Source organism: Alternaria ethzedia, assembly GCF_023757985.1.
Source record: "Alternaria ethzedia strain BMP 0044 chromosome Unknown scaffold_12, whole genome shotgun sequence".
Lineage (NCBI taxonomy): Eukaryota > Fungi > Ascomycota > Dothideomycetes > Pleosporales > Pleosporaceae > Alternaria > Alternaria ethzedia.
The window spans coordinates 607,860-630,071 of NW_026056205.1; the positions used below are offsets into that span (position 1 = coordinate 607,860).

A 22,212-nucleotide genomic window follows, 5' to 3' on the forward strand; every position below is an offset into this window, starting at 1 on the left:
ACCTTGAAGAGATCTTCAACAGAGTACGATCTCAACAACCAGCCCGAGCCAGGACCAGACCGCAGTCTGAGTCAAAGGCGCACTCTACTTTTCCAAAGAAATCTTCAGAGTCTGATATACTAGAGATGCAAACTCAGACACGGTCGGGGCCTTTGCTTCTCGCTGCCGTGCCGTCTGGTATTACAGTTAAATCCAAGGATTGTAGACCAACACTACTTCAATATCGGTAAACACCGTCTCTTTTCGCATCTTTGGTCCATATGCTGAATGAATCAATGTTTGGAGAGAGGAGATGCGTGTGCGCATCTGCTGGAACCATTGGCACGTGCAGCTTAGTTTTGACAGATTCTTCCTCCTCTTGATCTTCATACTCTGCTCCTTCGCCTTCATTGCCCTCGTTCGTGCCGATTCGGGGGAGGATTTTCTCCAGGTAGTCTTCTCTGCCCAGGTGACTGTACGTGCGAGCGGTTGTATAGGATGGCCCGATCCTGGGCGGCGCAGCTCGTTCTTAACACACTCAATCAAACTATTGATGAATGAATTCCAAGCATCGTCGCTACGACAGTCGCGATGGTAGATGACGAACCCCCATTTGGGATGATGGCAAAATTATTCAAGAATTCGAAGAGAGGTCTTTTGCGGTCCTCTTGACCTGTTCCGAGGTTCTGGTCTGTGGGTTACCTCATGAGTGAGCTGGGATACATTGGCAGTCAGTTGGTGTCTGTGATCGTGGGCAATGCTGAGAGCGGCACCTGGGCAGTCAGGCCGATCACATGACGTCGCGACTTCTTTTTGTCCCGCTCGTGCAGTTCCGACATCCCACTCGCGACAACGCGCCGGCGATGCGCCCCACCCTCCATGTCCCTCTCCAAGCATGCGAAGACGTACTTGGCGAACCAGTCGAAGTACAGACACTTCAACGCGTTTAATTCCCTCGTCGAAGCGTCCATCCTCCAAAGCAGCGATGCCTCCAAATCCCGTACCCTCCGCCGCCAACCCGACAGCGTCGCCGACAAGCCAATCGCAATAAAGGACAACATCTGCACGAAGAAACTAAAGACTACTGCTTCCTCTGGGATCCTCAAAGACTTTAGCAGCCCATATGACGCGACGGTGGTGAAGCTGCTACAAGATGAAGGTGCCGTGGTGGTAGGCAAGACGAACATGGACGAATTCGGCATGGGATCGCACTCGACACATTCACACTTCGGACCAGTGAAGATGCAGAGATACAAAGGAGAGGATGCAAGTGCGGGTGGAAGCTCAGGTGGAAGCGCGCTTGCTGTTGCGTCGTCGCAATGTTGGGCGTAAGTGTTTGACAGCCGACGAGGACGGAGTATGTGTGCTGAGACGAGCAGCGCGTTAGGTACCGATACGGGGGGGTCGGTACGGCTTCCTGCTGCATATACCGGGGTCGTTGGGTTCAAGCCGAGCTACGGACTGCTGTCGAGATGGGGCGTGATTGCCTATGCGAACTCTCTGGATACTGTCGGGATCTTTGGCAAGAACGTGGCGAGTGTGAAGAGCATTTTCTGTGAGTCTATAGAGATGTAGACCATGATTTCCACATCTCTGACTGAGTCCAGCCAAGGTCAACATCCACGATGCGCAGGATCCGACGTCCGTTCCCAACACAACCCGAGCAAAATTCCGTACAGGGAAGCGACCAACTTCGTTGAAGATAGGCATTCCTCTTGATTACAACATCGACACATTGCAGCCCGCTGTCCGAAAGGCATGGATTGACCAACTCAGACATCTGTGGAATGCTGGTCATACTTTGCACCCTATTCGGTTACCCACAACACAACAAGCACTATCAGCCTACTACGTCCTTGCGCCAGCCGAGGCATCGAGCAACCTCGCAAAGTACGATGGCGTGCGTTTCGGAAGTAGAGCCGAGGGCATCGATGGTACACCAGAAAGTGTGCTCTTTGCTAAAACCCGGGGTCAAGGTTTCGGTCCGGAGGTTCAGCGGCGTATACTCCTTGGAGCCTTTTCACTAAGCGCCCAGGCTATCGACAACTACTTCATACAAGCACAAAAGATTCGGAGGCTCGTACAACAAGATTTCAACGGGGTGTTTGCCAGTCCAAACCCGTTGCTCGATGCCGAAGAAACCGTGGCAGAAACAGAAGGAGTGGACGTGATCATATGCCCCACAGCTCCATCAACGGCACCGTCTTTGGCTGAAGTCGAGAATCAGGATCCAGTCCACTCCTACATGAACGATGTCTTCACCGTACCAGCTAGTCTTGCCGGGCTGCCAGCAATCACTCTTCCCACATTTACTCCTTACAAGGAAAAGAGCCAGAGTTCGACGGTCCCGGATTCATTCTTCAATTCTGTAGGACTGCAGATCATTGGTCAATACGGAGATGATGAACTCGTTCTGTATACTGCAGAACAGATGGAGATTTTCAGAAGTACTCCGCAGCCCAATGGCAGACCGGAAACAACCGCATGGGGCGGTGGTCTTGAATGGCTTGTGGACGAATTCCTTCAAGCGCTAGGGCCCAGACGTCTTGACGCCGGTGCTGCTATGTGTGAGATGAGCCGAACAGCGTATGTGGCCACTTTCGCTGATAAGAAGAATCCGCTTGCTGCTGAGAGGAAACAGTTTGAGGCGGTTCAATACATTCGGGGAATATGGGGTCATGTGTATGACGAAGGTCGGATATAGAAGGCAAATTGATCTATCAGCCGCACGAGGGTGAATGAGTTGCCTAGATGCATGCGAGTTTCAAAGATGTAAAAGCATTTGCTCTGATACGTTCACCACCCAGTCACCACCAGTGTGTCTAATACGTAAGACCTCTCTTCTCTCTGGAGATGTCATGTCAAATGACAGAGACCATCGTTTCCATCGAGATCCTCAAAAGTGTCACTCACTCACTCAAGCACTATTGGGACTCCCAACTATAGCTCGATATTACGTACGCTCTCGCCTCACTCCAAAGACAACACATGCCTGATCCACCTCACTTACGCCGTCAATACCAGAAGTCTCGCGCTCAACATGAGCGTCAACTTCCTTGTGCGGTCCTTTGAGGACGTCAAGTCCGAACGTATCAAGGGGCGCGGTCGATATACCGCTGGTAAGACTACCATATCATTGTATGGGCTTGGTGACAAGACATGTGGAGCCGTCCTCTGCGTGGAGGTTTGCTAGAAGATCCTAGTCACCTGGTATGTGCAACAAAGTCTGAGCGAACCGCGGCTGCCGCTCTTATGTTGATATGTTATTGCTTTCCAAGAGTTGTTGGGACCGGGTGGGTGTTTGGCATGGAGTCCACGATGACATACTTAGCAGCTACAACTCACCATGTACCGCGGCAGCCGCCATCAACTCACACGCCAACGGATTGGAAACTACGTCACATCTGGGGAGTGACTAATTGCTTAGACGCTGTTGTGTGTAGTCAAAAGATACATCTCCTGATGTATCATGTCACTTGTCGTTTTCCAGGGTCCCAAGGTTTGCCTAGGTACCTAGGTAAAGTGAAATGCGAGGCTTCTCCCCACGTGTTGCCCACTAGCTGCATCATAGCTCCACTGACGGACCGTCGCGATTGGCTTCTCGGCCATACTACATTGAGCGCTACCCATCGATGCATCATCAGATCACGCGCTTGAACTTGGTGTAGATCTAGATTCTTGACTTCGGTCGCGCGTCCTTCCAGGCATATTCACATGCATGTAATTGACAGCAAAGATCCCACTGAAACAGGACACAGTTAGGAACTCGCTATTCGAGTTGTATGCACCGTACTATGATTCACATGAACATACAGCGAACTGCCAAGTCCGCAATCAGATAGTGCCCAGAAGCGGGGAATGCGTATGCAGTGCCACCACTCGATTCTGATGCAGCCAGTGGACGTTTGAGACGTAAGCACCGGATTAGGGGTCACCAACATCATCCCACGTTGGTGGTGCTGTGCCCGTGCCGTCCCATGGCTCTCAAGGCTCCAGAGCAGCGGGTCGTACCTAGGTACAAGCGATCTGCATGATGTCTCACACGTGCAGTGCGTCAACTCAAGCGCTAGAATACGGTGAGGAAGTCAAGGCCGAGGCGTCCTCTTTGTCAGTGGTCAGGCTACAGCGTCGAGCAGAGCGAAGGTGCCGTGGAGCCCGATGCACTGATACGGTTGCAGCGGCAAGTGACTCCATAGCCAATACCATCAAGAGATGCTCGTATCAGCTTGAAGGCTGACGAAGGCTCCTCTGCAACCGGCCCGGTTGAGTATACCGGTAAGTGCGGCATATATGCGAGAGGCAGCCTAGAGCGGTACGTCTCAGCACCTAGCACACCCAGTGGGTGAGCTATCCAGCCATTCACCGGTGTTCCTCAACCAACCAGATGGTCTTCCCCTCCAAGTTGTCTGTTGTGTATGGTGTGAGACGAGCGTGGCGTACGCTTAACCGCGGGAGGTCGAAGGACGGTGGCTCTGATGGGGCGGTTAGCAGGTCGATATGTCACTCTCCATCGGACCCCACCGCCTCGCGCATGACCATTTCGAGTGACAGGGTCTCCACCGCGGCGTGGGTAGGGAGTCGTTACCAAGTCGCGAGCTGGTGGCCAGGTGCTCTATATAAGTGTCTGCCCTCAGCACCTTGATGGCTCATCACGCTCCAACACTTCTACAATCCAACCAACCAAACAATCCAACAACCCAATCAACCAATCAAAATGGCCCCCTGGTACGTCTTCCGACCGACTTTGGTGTTTGACACACGGTGGTGTGCTGCTGCTTCAGGGCTAGCGCCAGCACCGTGATGGACACTCTACTGGGAACATGGAGGGGCTCTGGCTAACAAACGAACAGCAACTGCTCCTCCTGCAAGTGCGCTGGTGACTGCTCCAGCTGCGGATGCGGATCCTGCTCCGTAAGTACATCTTGAGATATACCGACGCGGTGTCTTCCTTACGGTCTGGAATGGCACTAACAACCCGAATAGCACTAAGCGTCAAGCTACCCTGAGCCTCGGAACTCTTCCAGCAACACTTCCATCGAGCGATTCGGAGATGGAACAATGAACACTGTTGGAAATCGGGGTGAACTGCCAATACCAAGGGCCATGACTGCTGGGAAATATTAGATGAGATATGATCATGAAATAAGGACACTCACTTGAAAACCACGTCTCCCCACGTGCTGTGAACATGTCAATGAATCTGCTTGATTTCTGAACTTACCTACTGCGGATGAAGCATCGATATTGATGCACCACAACAACACGAGAGGCAGGCTATGCGATGAAAGGGGAACACGCCAGCAATCTGTCGACCCTGTTCTTCTCGGTCATGCTTTTGGCTAGCACATGTATCGCTTTAATCGGTGTTTGGTACATCACTTGACGGAAATCGAGTAAGTTCGTATCAAGGGAGAACGTAAAAACTATGTTCATACAACAAGTCAAGGTAATCATCGAGCGCTCCAACTACTTCAAATATCAAGATGTTGACGAATGTCATCACCAAGCCTCCACTCCTCATCCTTCGCCATGCGATCGAGAGGACTTTGCATGTCGTCCTCGTCACTTCTACGCGTACCAGTCGTACCCGTATCGCTGACGACTGTCGCGCCACTCACACTACCGCTAGTACTCTTGCTCCGCCTCTTCTTAAACCAACTCCGTTTGCTCTTTGTGCTCGCTGCATCTGTATCCGACGCTATCGATGCGGCATACTCGCGTCCATCACCCTCGACTAAAGTAGGGTCTGTACTGGATGCTACACTGAGATTGGAGGAGAGCTTTGTGAGTTGATTAGGGTCAAGGTCTCCGGAAGTATCGATTGGGCCAGGTTTAGGCGTGGGCATAGGCGTTGTGTCTGTGGACGATGTCGATTCGACGAGCTCGGCGTCGCGATACCATTTCCGACGACGGGTATAACGCCCCCAACCATCTTGACCTCTTCGTCCGTCCCTCCACTGTTGAAGTTAGTATCAGAAAATTATACCAAGTTACTTTGCTTACTTTATTGTCGTAGTATATCCACGCCGAATCCTCCTTGGACGCGCCTTTGTCAGCTTTGCTGTCTTTCTCCGCGCCTTCAACCTTCCATTCACTGCCTTGCACCCACCGCCATCTCGACTGACCTCCTTCAACTTCAGGTAGTTCGAACTGTTCTTTAGGTGGAACCGGGTTCAGGTGCTCATCCGTCCAAGACGCTCGCTCGTAAGCAAGCATAGACGATGTCCATCCGATACCTAGCCATCTTCGCTGGTTCTCATAGATGGAGAAGGTGAAGCGTACGCCTGTAGATTCGGGCCGACGCTTAGCCGCCAATGAAGCTGCAACCTCCTGCGTGCTCTTCTTTCGAGGTGGCAGAGGAGGCGCACCCTTCCTATCTACTGACACAATTTCGCCAAAGTCTAGTCCAGTTATGAAGGCGCAGGTACGTCGGACTGTTCTCGATCTCCACAGGAGGGTTCGGGTTACGCGGGCTGGTCGTGAATGCCAGCTCAGCATCACTGTGCCTACCGCCAGTACCACTCGCTTCGTAGTCAGGATATAGAACGGCGGTAGCGTGAGTGCTATCCATAGCGGCAACACGAAGAGGATTCGGATAAACAACACAGTGAGCGCCGGACGTGTAGTAGCCGAGGTCGCAGTTCTCTGCGTGGATAAGAAGTCTGTGAGGCGTAGAAAGGGATCTAGTAGGATGTTGCAGCGCGAAGTGAAGAGCTTCAGACTATCCACAATTTCTTCCAGGCTTTTGTGATGCTTGATGTTGGTGTCCGACTCGACGCGCTTGTGCGCCTTCTGTCCCTTCTCGCCTGTCCACCCGGTCGACGATAGTGGAGAATATCTTCGCGTGTACATGCCCAGTATCAGTCCAGACACGACGATAATGGGCCCTGCGTATCTTGTCACGGCATCACCGTACATGACGACGGCCCAAAAGCTTGCGACCACGAGAAAGCTCTCCCATGGGTCTCCGGTCGTCCATGTCACCAGCCCAGCAAACTTGTTCAGAGGTAATATGAAGGGGTGCGAATAAGCGAGCACGCGAGTGATCTGTGGTGGTGTAGCCGCAAGTAGGGGCGACTTCTGGTGCACGAGTATGGCGGAGCGCAGTTTTGATTGCGGTGTCGTCTGGCCTAGGTTGGCGGGAGAGAAGCTGGCATACGTCGGGTTGGAATTCGAATCACCGGTTGGCGGCGGGGACGACGCATCGTTGCTGGATTTTGAAGGGGTGGACATGTGCTGTATCCAGGGTGTGTCTATGTGGGCATGAGCATGTTGTTTGCGCAACTCGGTTTTACTTGCATGTGGTTGCAAGTTTGGAAGTTACCAACCTAGTGCTGCCATGCATGGGGTTGTGCGTCATCGCCTGGCTGAGCAGTGGAGGCTGAGTGCCGCGCTCTTGTCAAGCCACGCTCAGTGATTGTACAGGAAGGAAGCCTGCAGCGATGCACAACTGAAGCTCGAGAGATGTTGGAAACTGTCATGCAAAGTCGCACATGACGTTGTCGCCGGGAGTGATGCGGGGATCTTTGAGCATGTGAATGTCTTAGTCCGAGGGCGACTTGCGGAAGCCTCAAGGTGCCTCCCCCGGCGCCAATATCCAGAAGCACTCTGAACGAAGGGCGCACACGGGATGCATCACCGTCATTACCATGTTTGACCGGACTGCACGACTATAGCCATCGTCAGGCGCGCAGAGATGCTTGCGAAGATCGCAGTTTGCGATCGTGCTGTGATTGGCTGAGATCACGTGCCCAGTTGCGGAGGCAGGCCGAGAGCGCGGAAGGCGACCCAGAAATTTTGGAGATGCCCTCATTGCCAACAGCACCCATCCGCCCAAGACAGACAGGCGTGGCTCTCGCATAGGATTCGACGGGAATAGCATATTACACAGACTCTCCTTACCTCGTCACCTCTTACAATGGTATGTTCCTATTCGCTGTCACACCGTCTGCAACTAACACGTACAGGCCCACCGCATAATAACACAAGTCGTCTTCTCCGGCGCTCGAATAATAGGTCGCGCCGTCTCCGAATCGTACCGTCAAGCCGCCGCGTCGCAGAAATATGCAGCCGCCAGCCAAGGTGGTGGAGGCAGCGGTGGCGCCTTCTCGTCTTCGAACATCACCATGGACGAAGCCTGCCAAATCCTGAACGTGGGTCCCGGAAAGATGGGAAACATTGAAATAGAGGCTGTCACGGAGCGATTCAAGAGGCTGTTCGATCTAAACGATCCGAAGAAGGGCGGAAGTTTCTATCTGCAAAGCAAAATATTGAGGGCACGAGAGAGGATAGAGAGAGAGGTGCAGGGACATCAACGGGTGGCGGAGCGCGAAAAGGAATTAAGGGAAGGGTGTAAGTACCCATGCACGCACCGCATGTGAGACACATACTGACCTGGTGCACCTACTTCTAGTCAAGCCTAAGTTTACGAAAGAAGATTGAGATGGCTCTACATGGAGCAATCTAACTTGGCCGCGGTTCCTCTCGGTCACTCGACCTCGAGGGCGAGACACACAAACTGGACTATGTTCCTGACGAACTACACGGAGTGATGAAGGGAGAATTTGTTGCATTTTGGGCGTTGGGCATAGCGTTTGAGCCTTCTATGTTCTATGGGCACAGTAAGCGATGGCGCTTCGTCATCGAGAGTGTGGTTGGATGGGCATAAGCATGCTTCGGTCTCTCTCCACTCTCCTGCTTCTTACATTTCTTTGCGAGTGTTCAATACTGTATTATCACATGTAACGATGCCATATCCATCAATCGAAGAATACCCCACGGAAACGTTGATTTCGATCACCACCTCGCAGCAGCAGCAGCTGGCACAGCAGAAAGCTGTCAGAGATCAGATCCTATCTGAGTGCCCAGGTGTGGGATTTCTTCATCGTACGTATACCGTCTGATGTGTAGCTTCACAAGCTTTGAGCAAGTGTCAGACATGACTGGATGTACATCTCATCCGACATTGCAAAAGCGGAGGGCGTTAGCTTCAGTAACTAACTTTGTCTACGGCTCCAAGCACTGACCAATTCAAGTTGCAGTGAACACCGGGTCCCGGTCGCGGGCACCCCACAAATTCACTGGGTCGCGCTAAGGTCTTGGCTTACTCGCATTGTCGTTGGACAAATCTTTCGCGCCTGAGACCTTTATCCCTCCACAACCCACCGCTATCAGCACCAACCCACAACAACCACTCATCAATTGCGCGCGACAAACCCTCCTCACACTACAAACGCGACACGCCATGGGAGACTCATATCGTCCGTCGCGACCTGCGCGCGACCGCCCGCGACCACTTGCAGACCGCATGACGTTCACTGGCGGTGATGGCGACAACTACCGACCAGGCGGTGCGCGCAACGGCAATCAGTCCCAGTTCACCTTCGAGTCTAGTCATCCCGCTCCCCGCTTTCCGCCTGCTAGCGATTCCAATGTGCCGCGGGGTCCTTCCGGTTCTGCATCGTCAAGAAGGCGCGGTCGTGGTGGGGCCTCGCGAGGCTCGTCTCGCGCGGACGGCAGGAACAACACAAACGGATTCCGTAGGGGTGGTTTCAAGAAAGCTGCCCCACACGAGCGCGCCCTTCTGACCCATCGCGACGGCGGTAGTCCGGAACGCGCTCTAGGTGTTGCCGACGGCTCCAACCGGTTCCACAACCCAGATGACATTTCTGACGACGAAGAGGCAGATATGCAGGTAGAGAGCGCGGATTCTGCCGATGAAGATGGCGACGGCGACGCTCGCGAGCCCAAGGCAGCCCGAACGCAAACCAAACGTGCTGATGGCGATTCTGTTCCAAAGTGGTCCAATCCCGACCCGTACACCGCCTTGCCGCCTCCCGATGAGACTACGGGAAAGAGAACCGACTTTGTCAAACTGATCCGGAAGGCCAAGAATCAGGAAGCCGAGAAGGCCGCTGGACACAATTCAGTTGTTGCCAACGACGATTTCATCTCGTTTGGTGACGAGGACGATGGCCGCGACGCTGTTCAAGGCTCCTTGAGCGAGTTCGCGCACATTGACAGCATTGTTGATAGGCAACAGGCTGCTGTAGCTGAACATCGGGCACCACGTCCTGCTAGAAACAACAACAAACGCAAAGCCAATTTGAGTGGTGTCGTGGACGAGTGGCTACCCGTTCCTAACGTCAATCCAACACCGTGGCTTCCCTCACGCGACCCGTATGCGCATCTCGCTAGCGAACCTGAGAAATGGTAAGTTCTCTTTATTTCCACGACTGCATCTGTGGCAGTTATGCAATACGCAGTCTACCTTGCAACGCGATTGTTGGACTAACACTGTGACAGGCTTCATAACGAGATACTCGACTTCTATGACTTCGTCGCACCAAAGCCCTTCGAGCACGAACAACGTAACCGGCTAGTCAACCGCGTTAACAGCGCTATGGGACAACGCAGGTTCCCTCAAGAAAACGGACGCATCTTGTGTTTCGGCTCCTTCCCTGCGGGTCTTTACTTGCCTACGGCCGACATGGATCTGGTATATGTCTCGGATAGGCACTACAATGGTGGAGAACCTGTTGTCGACATGTCTGCGAGAGGGGCCAACAAGAGTCTGCTCTACAAGGCAGCCAGACGGCTCAAAGACACAAGGTTGGCGGCCAACAACAACGCACTGGTCATCCCTGCGCGCGTTCCCATCATCAAGTTCGAAGACGAGCTCACCAAGCTTCAAGTTGACATCTCGTTCGAGAATTTGAGCGGAGTGCAGGCACAAGCGACATTTGCACAGTGGAAGCAGCAGTACCCCGACATGATATACATGGTGGCACTCATGAAGCAGTTCCTCGCCATGCATGGCTTGAATGAAGTCCATACTGGCGGGATTGGAGGGTACAGTATCATTTGCTTGATCGTCAGCTACATTCAGCATTCCCCTAAACCGGACAACCTCGGAGAATGTTTCCTAGGATTCCTCAAGTACTACGGTGACTTCGATCTATCCCGCAAACGCATTCAGATGCATCCTCCTGCTATCATTGAAAAGGTAAGTCTTCCCATGTCGCTGTGGGATGAGCAGTGGCCTCCGGCTGCTTTTCCCGCTTTCGTATGCATAGCTAACAAACGCAGACGAACTATGGTATCGATGGCCGCCCAGAAAAATATGACGGCCTGTCCATCCAGGATCCTAATCGCCCAGAGAATAACATTTCCGGTGGATCCCACAAGGTTCAGGTTGCCTTTGATGCCTTCAAAGAAGCGTACTTTACCCTCAGCGATCGTATGCAGGCCGCTCGCTCGGGACAGAATATCGGACCCAGCATTCTCGAATGCGTTTTCGGTGGCAACTACGAGACATACACCAAGCAGCGAGCCCACATGAGAAGCCTCAAGTGAGTGACGTTACGCTGGATTCATTCGGGTACCGGAGACCGTTCTGTGCGAAGCTTGGACGAAGGTTTTGTCCTATCCACTAGCTTCTCTGGGATTTCATCATTCCTTTTGCTCTGAACTTACCTCCTCTGCAGCCAGAATCGGATCAGGACAGTCATTGATAAGAAGATCGTGAGGCCCAAACATGGATTGACGACTGGGCAAAAGCCACGAAGAAAATGATTCAGGCGCAACGGAATGGAACGACGATTGTGGTCTGACGCGCCCACAATAGTTTCAAATGCCAGACAGGTGTGGTATGAGGCGGTGTTGTGGCTAGGCGAGTACGAACGCTCCGGCAGGTCCACTCACCATGCGGACAGATTAGGGCGGCATGATTGTTTCCACCATTGCGCGATACCCAGAGCAATCCACGGCGCTATAGGCGTTTGAAAGCTATAGACGTACAACACCCGGATGGATGCCTCATCGACCGGAACAGGCCTCGCACCACCATGTTGATCCCACCAGACCTCGACGCGGCGACACGAGCCCTCCCCGCCACCGATGTTGTCTTCTGTCCGGTTTTAATTGATCGGGAGCGACACGAGATGTCTAATCTCTATACGTTTTCCAAGTCTCTGTTTCTTAGTATTGTAGCTGTCCCATGATAAAAACCGTTCTTTTTTTTTTTCGCTGTTCTTCTGCTCGCTCTTAGGAGCACCTAGATGATACTAACGATACGCTTTATGCGTGCAGTCATACCCAGCCCTGCTACTGCGAGGCGAGTCCGAAGCCTGGTCTGATGCAAGGACGTCGCATTGCGGCTTTCTACGTCAGTCCTCTCTTCAGAAATGTCGCCAGCAACGGGACGTCTTTTCTCATTGAGTAGCAGGCTTTATGCATGCGCTCGAGGAAGAAAGACTGGCCTATTGGAGCAAAGGTAAAATCATGTATGAGCTTCAAGAGGCCCTAACAGGCGTTTCACTCGATTAGAGCTGGTCTGCTTGGATATGAGCAGGATTAGAAAGACTGGATGGTGGATCACAACAATATCAAGATCATTGCCAGCAAGATCGATAGGCTATCAAAGCAGACGCTTTCAAAGGCAGAAGTACTCCAAATAGCGCCAGGCTAATAATGCTCGAGTTATAACATAGGAAACCCACCGTCTCCGACTCCATCAGACGCTCATCACAGCCTACGACATGACTGCATCTGCTACCATGCTCTACAACTCCTTCTTCGTCTCCATGACGGTCTCATTCTGCGCCCTGCTGATGAGGTCCTTCGCAACCGCCGCGCTCTCCCTCCAGCTCCTCTGGCGCTGCCAGAATCTGATCTCGGCAGTACTATCCCTGAGACTGCCCTGCCTAGCTTCTTCTTCGAGACTTTTCCTAGTAATCTCGCCACCCTTCTCACTCAACCTGGGCATGTTCTGCAGCTGGCTGAGGTTCTCCTCAAAGTATTGCTTGCGTACCAGGAAGCGTTCACGACGTTCCTTCTGTAGGCCAGGAGAATCGAGTCTGGACAATACCTCGCGAACGCCCCAGCGGAAGAAGATGAAGAGGTGCTCGGAGAAGAAGACAGTTAGGAGGAGGGCCCATAGCTGAATGTTGGAAGGACTGCCGCTGGGTCCAGTGCGGTCGTTCCAGAACATGTAGACGAGAGCGGATGTAGTGAGGCTGCCCATCCAAGTGAGGAAGGAGAGAGAGTCCAGCCAGGGGCCAATGGTATCAGCGCGCCATGGGGTCGGACGTCTCATCTCAACACAGATCTTCATAGCATCGGCACGAAGCTCGATCCAGTCGTTGATAAGGAAGGAAACAGCGGTAAGTGGCCAAACCACGGAGAAGAGAGACAGGTAACCAAATTGCACGACCATCTCACGAAGGTCGGCGGTAACATCGTAGACGTCGAGTTCAGCCTCCTTACGGACACGGTCAAGGAAGGCAGCGTCCTCAGCTGGGTCATTTTCGGTAGCAGCTGGAGCGGAACCACCGTTCTTTGCAGCCCTGTCGGATTGCATTTCCTTGTACTTAGCAAGACCACGACGCTTGAGGTAAGGAACGATAAGCTCCATGCCAAGGTTGACGACCTGGGCGGTGACTGTAAAGTATATGACTTGCTTGCGAAGACGGTCAGGGTTGATGCTCCAGCTAGAGCTTGTCGAGTTGAGGTGTAGCTGCTTCTCGTCTTCGGCGAAGGGTCGCACAGCAACATTGAAAACGTCAAGGTAGGGTACAATGACCTTGCCAAAGGGTACATAGACGAAGGCAGTCAGGAAGATTCCCAAGTACGACATGATGAAGTTCATGACAAAGATCTTCTGAGTCAATGCTTTCTCGTACGCACCCGCGGTCTCGTAATTCTCGAACTGGGTGAGGCGTGTAGCGGCTTGCGTTAGGAGGGTGTTCAGAATAGGGTTGACGGTTGTGAGAATGCCAGTGGGAATGAATACCTGGCGGAAATTAGTTGCATTCGGATATGTAGGTCTGGAGTGATACTTACGAGAACGCTCTTGAGCGGCCCATTGTAGACCTCAGAGATGAAGACCTCAATGCCAAAGCAGGTCGCAATGACAGCTCCGAGGGAACAAGCCGCGATGATAGCGAACGGGATCTGCAGCAACTGCCTCTGGAAGCGCTTGGATGCCGGGAAGAAGCCAACCTGCTCGCCAGTGACCGGGTCGGTGATGGTCTTTTCAGGTGCAAAGTCCTTCTTCCTGACATCGATCTTGGAGACGCCCTTGACGCCCCAGCGAACGCTCAGGTCCACCTCCTGTTGTTTCCAGTATTCGGTGAAGACGGTGCACCACAGGGCGCTCGCGAGGCCGTAGATGGGGGAAAAGGAGCCGAAGAAGAGCCAGGAGAAGAAGCCGAAGCCGGCAGCGGGGATGAGGAAGGTAAAGTAGGACTGTGTGAAGGCGAAGTAGAAGGCAATCTGGGCAGGTTAGCTTATAGCCTCAGGGGCGATGTTGTGGAGACTTACCTTCTCCCCCAGACGGTTTCTGATATCATCCAAGTCCTCGGTAGTCAGGAAGTACTGCGAGGTCCACTTCTTGATCCAGTCCTTGTTGTAGGCGTGGTCGTGCAGCGCAAAGACGGATTCGACATTCTCCCACTCTCCCTCCTTGGGTGTGATGCCAGCGCCGCCTTCGGACGGAGGGTTGGTAATGAGCTGGTATATTATACGCAGTCTCTCGGCCTCGTAGAGGGGCTCTGCTTCGAGCGATTCGCGCGTAACCTTTTCGGGGGCAGCCGTTCGGACACCGTGGATCCAGTCGCGGACTCTGTGCGCGGTTTAGCCACGGTCCTTCCTAGACGCAGTAGCGGCTTGCATACCTGGACCTGTACACCTCGCCAAACAGGTGCTCGTCGGAAGCGACCCTCACGAAGAGCAGGATTGAGTGCGACTCGCCATTGCGCACCTCCGTCTGCAGCCCGACGTTTGCGAGCGCCTCACAAAGCTTCTCGAACTGCGCAATGGCCTTTGTCTTGTCCGTCTTTGCAAAGCGGTAGCTGATCACGTAGTCGACGTCCAGGTTGCTCTGCAGCGCCTGTGATTTGGCCATGTCTGACGACGTGCCCGAGGTCAGCAGGGCAATTTTGATGCGGTAGATGGACCAGGAGAGGTTGGTGAAGTAAGGGATGGCAGCGTCGGTGCTCGTCCCCTCCTTCTGGGTCGACATGCCCAGCAAAGTTGTAAATGGGGGTTGGCCAAGCTACCGGAAGCCAAAACGTCATCGTCGCCTGCATCCCCGCCTGCGCCATCCCTGCACCACATCACTGAATCTTGCACCAGACATAACCAAACAAGATCTCTGCCCATGCGACGACGTATGTCATGCTGCAGCTCCGCATTCCTTCAACTGGAAAAATTGTATAGACGATTACTGCACCAGAACCTGTAAGAACAATACATCTATTGGTGTGTTAGCGAGCACGCACGCTAGACAGGGAGAAGTGTACTGTAGCCTTTGCCAGTACAGCCTGGCGAACGTCTATCTCTACCGTCGAACTAAGTATACCAGTCTTTGTGCTATGAATTTCAGTATAGCCCCTTCGCTGGTACGAATGAACGGCGTGCTCAAGGTCAATGATCGACTCACATGGCTTCTTGCCGCAAGAGGTCATCTTTAACTGCAACACGGGTAGCAAGATGGCCGTTCTACTGAGTGATCTGATAGGAATCCTGTGGACTTTTGGGATTGCAGTCGAATGCCTACCTATGTCTAGACTATAATTATGTTCCGTCGATGCTCGTGCTCACGAAGCAGGAGTTTCGACATCTTCTCGTGCAGTCCGCACAGAATATCGATCAGTCGATCAACACATGCATCGTATTGAAGTTAGCACATGGTACCCCTGATTCTCTGACTTCCAGATGTCGCCAAGTACTTTTCGGTGAATTTTGTGATACTGTATTTATTGTAAAGATATGGTGAACTGGCTGCTGTCCCTTTCCGCGAGGCCATGTTTGCTGCCTTGGGTGTTTGTATGAGAACCACACCTCTCGATGCCTCGCTTGGGACGGCGTCTGATAGTCAAATTGTCCTCAACTAAACGATCTGTCGGATTGACGCCCTTTGGGCTACCCGGTGATCCCTTGCATGAACAGCGACAGTAAAGCGCATACCAGTACCCCTATCCAAAAAAAAGAGGCGGTTCTTGGACGAATAAGACAGACAACCACTTGACCGGAGGGGCGTATTCCATGGTGTTTGGAGCTTGTTGCATAACACTGCATGCACTATTTTCGACCACCAGCCGCATCCGCCCACGTTGATATGCAAGGCCGGTGTTCGTGTTTGCTTGTGGGAGGTTCCCGCTGTAACGGGCAGATATAGGCGAGTCTGCCTTGTGAGGCAGCCTTAGGCAAACTTCAGGCTTTCAGGCACTCATGCACGGAATTTACCCCTCCTTCGTGGGACGACGTTCACAAAGAGGGGTATTCAGGAATTTTGCTCTGATGTATAATTACTAGGTATTTGATTGCTCTGAAACTAGTAAGTGAAACTTACTGTCTTTGCCAGTCATAAACGTATGGAGAAGAGTGAAAAAGGAACAAGAAATGACCAGCTATCATCGACCTAAGAAGTCTCTAGCTGAACTTGGAGAACTGCATGCAAATACCCACCCAACCGCTTTATCCAATATAGAGCCATGCAGAACAGGGGGTATCGTCGTGCGTATGCAGAAGCGACCCGTAAAATGAGGATATCGAACCACCAACGCCCATGATGACACCACCTCCCAAAGCATACAGATAGCACCACCCAATCAACGCCTGAAATCATATCGTTAAACGTATCGAATTGATGGATTACGACGACCCCATCAACTGGTCCACCCGTGAAGCACACTGCGCCTTTGTAGAAACTAGCCGCGCCCCGCTATTTTTGATGTATTCCCTTAGAAGTATAGTCCCATCGGCGATTGATAGCTCCCATAGTGGCCTTGAGTATTCCTGTGCCGGTGAGCTCAGCGTTCCCGTCACCAGTGAAAGGCACCGTGTCGACGATGTCCCGAGGAACTCCCAAGCCCTGGCTCTGCGCTATTTTGATAAGGCCATCATCGAGTTGCATGAGATGCTCCCTCGCACCAGGTTCCTTGCCAACCTGGAAAAATTGGATGCCAAGTTGGTGTGGTTTTGCATCCTCATGGTCGAGCTTCCTGGCGGCGTTGATGATGGGAGTTTCAAGATCATCGGATGGCACACCATCAGTGATGACGATGATGTTCATGGGCTTGATACTATTGTCGAGCATGAATCGCTCGAGATAGGACTTGAGAATCTTGTTCAGGCGCTGACCGGTCGGTGTTGCACCCCTGGGACGCACTGTCTGAAAGATCTCGATGACGGTACTCGCCGATGTGACGTTCTTGTAAATGCTAGAATCGGGGTGGTTGAGGAAGTAGATGTCGATTCCGTCTGCATCACGCTTGGTGCAGATCGGTGCAATCACTTCAAGAGCCTTGCCAGTCTCCTTCCAAGAGCGGCCGGCCATGGATCCAGAATCATCGATGAGAAAGACTGTATCGAAGCTTCGAAGGAAGTCATAGGGATCGTCTTCTTCGATATCGGTAGTCGGGGCTGGGTATACTGCGGGGGCATTCTGAGCTGGGCCTGGTGTATACGCCGGCGGGGCATCGCGGTTAGAACTAAAGGGATTCATGCTTGAGCTGTCTGGCAAAAGGTCAGCTTCAGGAAGAGCAATCGTAAAGTGTATGTATTATGTGGGGTAGTGCTTACTGGGCCTTCGTGTAGCAGGTGACGCCGAGTCAAACGGGCCAGGGTATGAGAACGGTGCAAGGCCACTGTCGCGGGATGCAGAGTTTCTCTTGTTCACCGGTGCACCTGTAGGCGCATTACCAAGCATCTGTCCAGCGCCTTCTGTGTCCCGTGGGCTATAGCTATTGGTCGACTTGGACGCCTTGCGTGTCGAAAAGGTCTTCTTCAATTTGCCAAACATACTTCCAGACTTTGGTGATAATGGGTAGTGTTGAATGCAGGGAGTGACAGCGTAGGATAGAGAGTTGGCGTTGTCGAAATACTGAACGGTGGCAAGTGAGACAGACATTGGAGCAGTGGCCAACGTTAAAGTGAGTCAGAGCAAACGGTAAGCACAGGTGAAAGCTGGTTTGCGCAGGTTACCAGTGTCCTGATGGAAGGGACGTGTTGTTCCATGGTTCAGGTGAATCTATATACTATTCACAACCCACAATGCGAAAAGTGTATATGCGCCTTGTGTGTGCCTTACGATCGGCCTTGGCCATCGATGGATTGGGAATGGAAGAAATATCCGGTAGTCGCGACCAGAAGCTGTGCTGTGCAGAAAGAAACTCAGGCTGATTGCTCAGCCACCATGGGTCCGAGGGTAGGCCCAATCACGCCTCTTGCATAGCCGAGCCAGCCTTTCACGAGTCGGCTCACAAGCATTTACCGTTCAAAGAACGAACCACGAGTAAAAGACTTGAGAATTTAAGGGTGCAATGAACCATTGCACTTAGTCCAAAGAACATGCGTCACAAGGGTGCAGGCACTGACTGGGTTAACAAAGCGGGTTAGACTTTCTCTATCCAGCGCCTCAAACGGGAGTATCCTTCCTTCCTTCCAGGATCTCGCGTGTTATTGAGGTCTCAAGGCAGACACAAAACCTCATATTCCTCTAGCTTTGCGATCCCTAGATTCTATGCGGCGCCTACAATATCGCGTGGCTACGGCACAGGATTCCTAGCAAAGATTCTGTCCTAGCGTCGAACACATGATCGAGGCGTTTTGAGACCATAGCTGTATGAGGCTCAAAGGTCTCAAAAGCTGCCTTGATGGTGTACTGTCTTCTTAATACACGTCCCTCGCTGTCCAGTCACGCTCCACAGCCATGAAAAGATCTCTGACCGCCACATGCCTGCTGAGACAGCTACTTGGTGTCCTCTGATGACTCTTACGCGCGACGGCAGTAGTAAGCGCCCGATTACCCGTTAAAGACTTTGGGTGAGCCCACATGACCGGTCGCTTGGCTAGCTGCCAGGCATACTCACTGCGGTGGTTGTTCCAACATTCCGCGCAGATTCCAATGTCGAGACTACCTGTATCGAGGCTGAGCTGATTTTGTATAAGGTCAAGAAGTGGGAGTATGCGTCCGCGCAGTCCGCAATGTCCGTGATTGCTATCGACCTGGTAATTGGAACACTGGCGAAGTGATGACAGAAGTCGATCGATGTCTCCAAGGTAGTACGTCGGCTCTGTATTATCGTAGATTTTGCCTTGCAACCGTACAGTATCGATCTTGGAGAAGAAGCGAACCATCTCTCCTAGCTGAAACGAGTCGCATTGTAGCGATGTATCGTACCAGAGCTTGCATTGGCGTTCGCCAGACGTGTACAGCTTGAGGAAGTGAGCCTGTACAGAGTTGATGGTCTCCAGTATGTACTCTCGTCTCTGTATCAGCTCGTCTTCGACGCCGTTTGGTATGTCCCACCACAAGGCTTTTGTGTGATCCTCCTCTGTCCCCGGTCGCCACTGGACCGAGTCGCGTATGATCAGATGCTTCGAGTACCGCGTTACCCACGATGGATGATCGAAGAGGAGACCGACGAAGAGTTTCTGCCGTATCCTTTCTTCCGTTTGCGCTGGGGCTGGCTTGCCTCTCGACTTGGCATCGATGAGCTGCAGGTATTTTTTCCTTTGTATGTGCTTCGACAAGCCCGCAACAGCATCGAATCGGTCGGCTACGACGGCGAGATTGGCGAGGTTGGCTATGGGCGGGTTCGTGACGGCAAGATCGAGGCCATGGATGGCGCGGAGGAAGTCTGCAACCAGGTTGCGGATCGAAGAGGCTTTGGCAACGGCTACACGACCGACGTTGACGATGGCTATGTGAGGAAGCACGTGGGCAGGCGCATCTGCAATCTTGCTATAGCTACTCAAGGCAAGTGCTTCCAAAGCGGCCGTCAGCCGCTGCCCTTCGTTGAAGCGGTCACTCAGCAGATTCTCAAAGTACCGCGAGTTCTGCTGCAGGGTCTTGGAGTCTACGCGATACGAGAAGCGCTGTCCGCCCTCTTCCTGGGCGACATCGAGGATGAGGTCGCCATCCGCCGCGATGACTAACGCATCCTCGTCGTCCGACATGGTTTAGGATTGGTGCTGTGAGGTCTCAAGGCGGATTTCCTCATGGGTAGGGCCAGAACATTATGACTCGATGGGATGGCAATTCGCTTTTCGTGTGTTGGGTGAGGAAGAAATTGGGAGAGAGTGAGGTCACAGCCCGCCCGCAGCTGAAGGCTGAGCGGCGGCCGCTGCGGAAACAGCCAATGAGCGGAGACTTGCCAGCTACGCCCAGTGGCGTTGGGCCGACAGCTAGGCGGCCTCTACACCACTTCACACCGCAAGCAGACCATCACCATCCATCGCCATTTGCACTGCCGCTGCTTAGCTAGAGTCCCTAAGCAGGCTATTCTCTCGTTGTGGCGCGAAAGCTTTGGAGCACGTGACCTACATCCCATGAGGTAAGATATCATCACACTGTCAATCATCATCAAGGCAAACTTGTAGTCAAAAGAAATGTTGATTTGAGCAACGTAACAACTCCACGCTGAATGCATATGCCGGGTATCCTATGCGAAATGGCCACTGATCTGACGCCCCCAAACCCATTACAAAAGAGATAGTAGCATGAGGAATACACCCCAGCCACACTGAGACCCAGTAACCGGAATCATGGTCCAACTGCCTCCGCGACGTGGTGGACCTTCGTGTGTTGGCAGCGGCCAGCCACTTGTGCTTGTCTAGCACTTTCGGGAAGGAAGCTTCATCCTCATCCACTCATCGCCGACAATGGCATGACCCACGCGTGACTCAAAGAACAGACGTTGCTTCTGTGCGCGTTGGACGTAGGTAAGACGACGCCTGTGTACCCTGCCCTTCTTGTCGCGTGTGTATTCGTACTTTTCTTCTCCCTGTACAGTCGTTAGTATGACGTTGTATCAAGACAAAGATTAGAGGGGCACTTACGATAAGGGCCCAGAGGGACTGCTCTTCCGGGTTCATGTTGCAGTGGTAGGCTGGCTTGGGAAGGGGCTTCTCGCCGCTGAGCCGGCTGTAGATGCTGTCGACACTGGAGCGGACGGACAACATGGTGAAGTGTGTAGTGGCTTTGAAGTGGGTCTCGAAGTGGTGGCTGGAACGCTCGCCGCGGACGGCTTGGGTGTACGTTACCGGACGAGCTCGAGGTCGTGGTTGTAGTTGAGGTATACAGGAGTGTGAAGTTGCAAAGGCATGAAGGAGGGACGGGTGAGTAGTTTTATGCGGGTGAGATTGTGCTGCACAGTGTTTGCAGCGCGAACCGTAGTTCGCTACGTTTGTTGAAAAAAAGCGGTGATTTTAATCGCGCAAATCGGTAAGCGGTACCGGCTTTGTGAGGACCGTGGACCACACGATGCAGCCAACACATGCGCAAGGGATTCGTGGGGATTATATGTGAGTCGGCCAGCAGTGGAACGGAAACAGGTAAGCCTGGGGGCATCATGGGACACCCACGGGGCTCCCAGGTTAGTTGCGCCAACCGCGATAGGCGGGCAGTGAGATGTTCCAAGCCGCATGCCCAGCGCGGCCAGTCCAAAACGCATCTCCAACACTCTGACCTAACCCAACCACGAAGCTGCCGATCGAGTACAGATTGCACAACCAGCGGCCAGAGATTGCATCACAATAGTGCGCTTATCTTGGCGCGTCCCGCTACGCAACGTCGTTGCGCGGCGCCCAGAAACGCGGAGGCTTGTCGCAAAAAAGCGGCGGGCTACGACGACTTATATAGAGGACCGCGCACTGAATGTGAGGCGCAAGAGAGGATCTTCATGTCCAAGACTCTTGGCTGTGATCTACAGGTGAGGATGCGTGTAACGTGGAGCCAGATCGGGGCTTGGAGCTTGCGTGTGGGAGAGAGATCTGCGGAGGCTGGCGCACGAAAGGTTAGAACGAAGCGCCATCCCGCGTTCATCACAGAGCCTCCACGACGCATCAGTTCGGCCTGCGGCCTCTTCCATCACCCTTTACCCCACGGAGTCATTGGTTCTAACTGGTATGGGATGATGGTTTAAACCTTACTGTCCCAATTCAACGTGTCGCTTACCCAAACAATCAGCTTCTAATCTCCCTGTCCTGCAGCGTCCAAAAGTAACCTCTCCCAAGATTGCATGGCACGTCGTGATCGGCTTCTGGCTGTCACACGCGGCTTCCAAAGGTTGGCGCTAGTGCTTCGTGGTGACAAGGAGTGATGTGACGGCAAGTGTTGACCCCTATCATACGCTTCCGTGCACTGTTGTACCTGGAGAACCATAGGGGCAAGCGCACTGCATATTAATGGCTCTTGGCACTCTTAATGAACTACGACGCGATAGT

At 52.9% G+C, this 22,212-nt stretch overlaps 8 protein-coding genes across 8 annotated transcripts; 3 read left to right on the forward strand and 5 right to left on the reverse strand.

Annotated features, from left to right (window-relative positions):
- Nucleotides 1-858: 858 nt before the first annotated feature.
- Nucleotides 859-2,683, forward strand: J4E87_005755 (uncharacterized protein; the record flags this gene model as incomplete). The annotated part of the gene is made up of 3 exons (XM_049377362.1): nt 859-1,307; nt 1,434-1,534; nt 1,587-2,683. 3 exons carry the CDS (start codon nt 859-861, stop codon nt 2,681-2,683), a joined length of 1,647 nt encoding a protein of 548 aa, XP_049232988.1.
- A 2,767-nt stretch (nt 2,684-5,450) lies between these two features.
- J4E87_005756 (uncharacterized protein) lies at nt 5,451-7,212 on the reverse strand (the record flags this gene model as incomplete). The annotated part of the gene is made up of 2 exons (XM_049377363.1): nt 5,451-5,936; nt 5,983-7,212. 2 exons carry the CDS (start codon nt 7,210-7,212, stop codon nt 5,451-5,453), a joined length of 1,716 nt encoding a protein of 571 aa, XP_049232989.1.
- Nucleotides 7,213-7,897: 685 nt separating this feature from the next.
- Nucleotides 7,898-8,421, forward strand: J4E87_005757 (uncharacterized protein; the record flags this gene model as incomplete). Its single annotated transcript, XM_049377364.1, has 3 exons — nt 7,898-7,900; nt 7,947-8,331; nt 8,393-8,421. The coding sequence occupies 3 exons, from the start codon at nt 7,898-7,900 to the stop codon at nt 8,419-8,421; spliced, it is 417 nt and encodes a 138-aa protein (XP_049232990.1).
- Nucleotides 8,422-9,223: 802 nt separating this feature from the next.
- J4E87_005758 (uncharacterized protein) lies at nt 9,224-11,334 on the forward strand (the record flags this gene model as incomplete). Its single annotated transcript, XM_049377365.1, has 3 exons — nt 9,224-10,191; nt 10,285-10,984; nt 11,068-11,334. 3 exons carry the CDS (start codon nt 9,224-9,226, stop codon nt 11,332-11,334), a joined length of 1,935 nt encoding a protein of 644 aa, XP_049232991.1.
- Nucleotides 11,335-12,541: 1,207 nt separating this feature from the next.
- On the reverse strand, nt 12,542-15,001 carry J4E87_005759 (uncharacterized protein; the record flags this gene model as incomplete). The annotated part of the gene is made up of 4 exons (XM_049377366.1): nt 12,542-13,771; nt 13,822-14,253; nt 14,302-14,602; nt 14,655-15,001. 4 exons carry the CDS (start codon nt 14,999-15,001, stop codon nt 12,542-12,544), a joined length of 2,310 nt encoding a protein of 769 aa, XP_049232992.1.
- Nucleotides 15,002-16,705: 1,704 nt separating this feature from the next.
- On the reverse strand, nt 16,706-17,893 carry J4E87_005760 (uncharacterized protein; the record flags this gene model as incomplete). Its single annotated transcript, XM_049377367.1, has 2 exons — nt 16,706-17,433; nt 17,566-17,893. 2 exons carry the CDS (start codon nt 17,891-17,893, stop codon nt 16,706-16,708), a joined length of 1,056 nt encoding a protein of 351 aa, XP_049232993.1.
- Nucleotides 17,894-18,654: 761 nt separating this feature from the next.
- Nucleotides 18,655-19,944, reverse strand: J4E87_005761 (uncharacterized protein; the record flags this gene model as incomplete). Its single annotated transcript, XM_049377368.1, has 1 exon — nt 18,655-19,944. One exon carries the CDS (start codon nt 19,942-19,944, stop codon nt 18,655-18,657), a length of 1,290 nt encoding a protein of 429 aa, XP_049232994.1.
- A 656-nt stretch (nt 19,945-20,600) lies between these two features.
- Nucleotides 20,601-20,949, reverse strand: J4E87_005762 (uncharacterized protein; the record flags this gene model as incomplete). Its single annotated transcript, XM_049377369.1, has 2 exons — nt 20,601-20,771; nt 20,827-20,949. The coding sequence occupies 2 exons, from the start codon at nt 20,947-20,949 to the stop codon at nt 20,601-20,603; spliced, it is 294 nt and encodes a 97-aa protein (XP_049232995.1).
- Between the last annotated feature and the right edge of the window lie 1,263 nt (nt 20,950-22,212).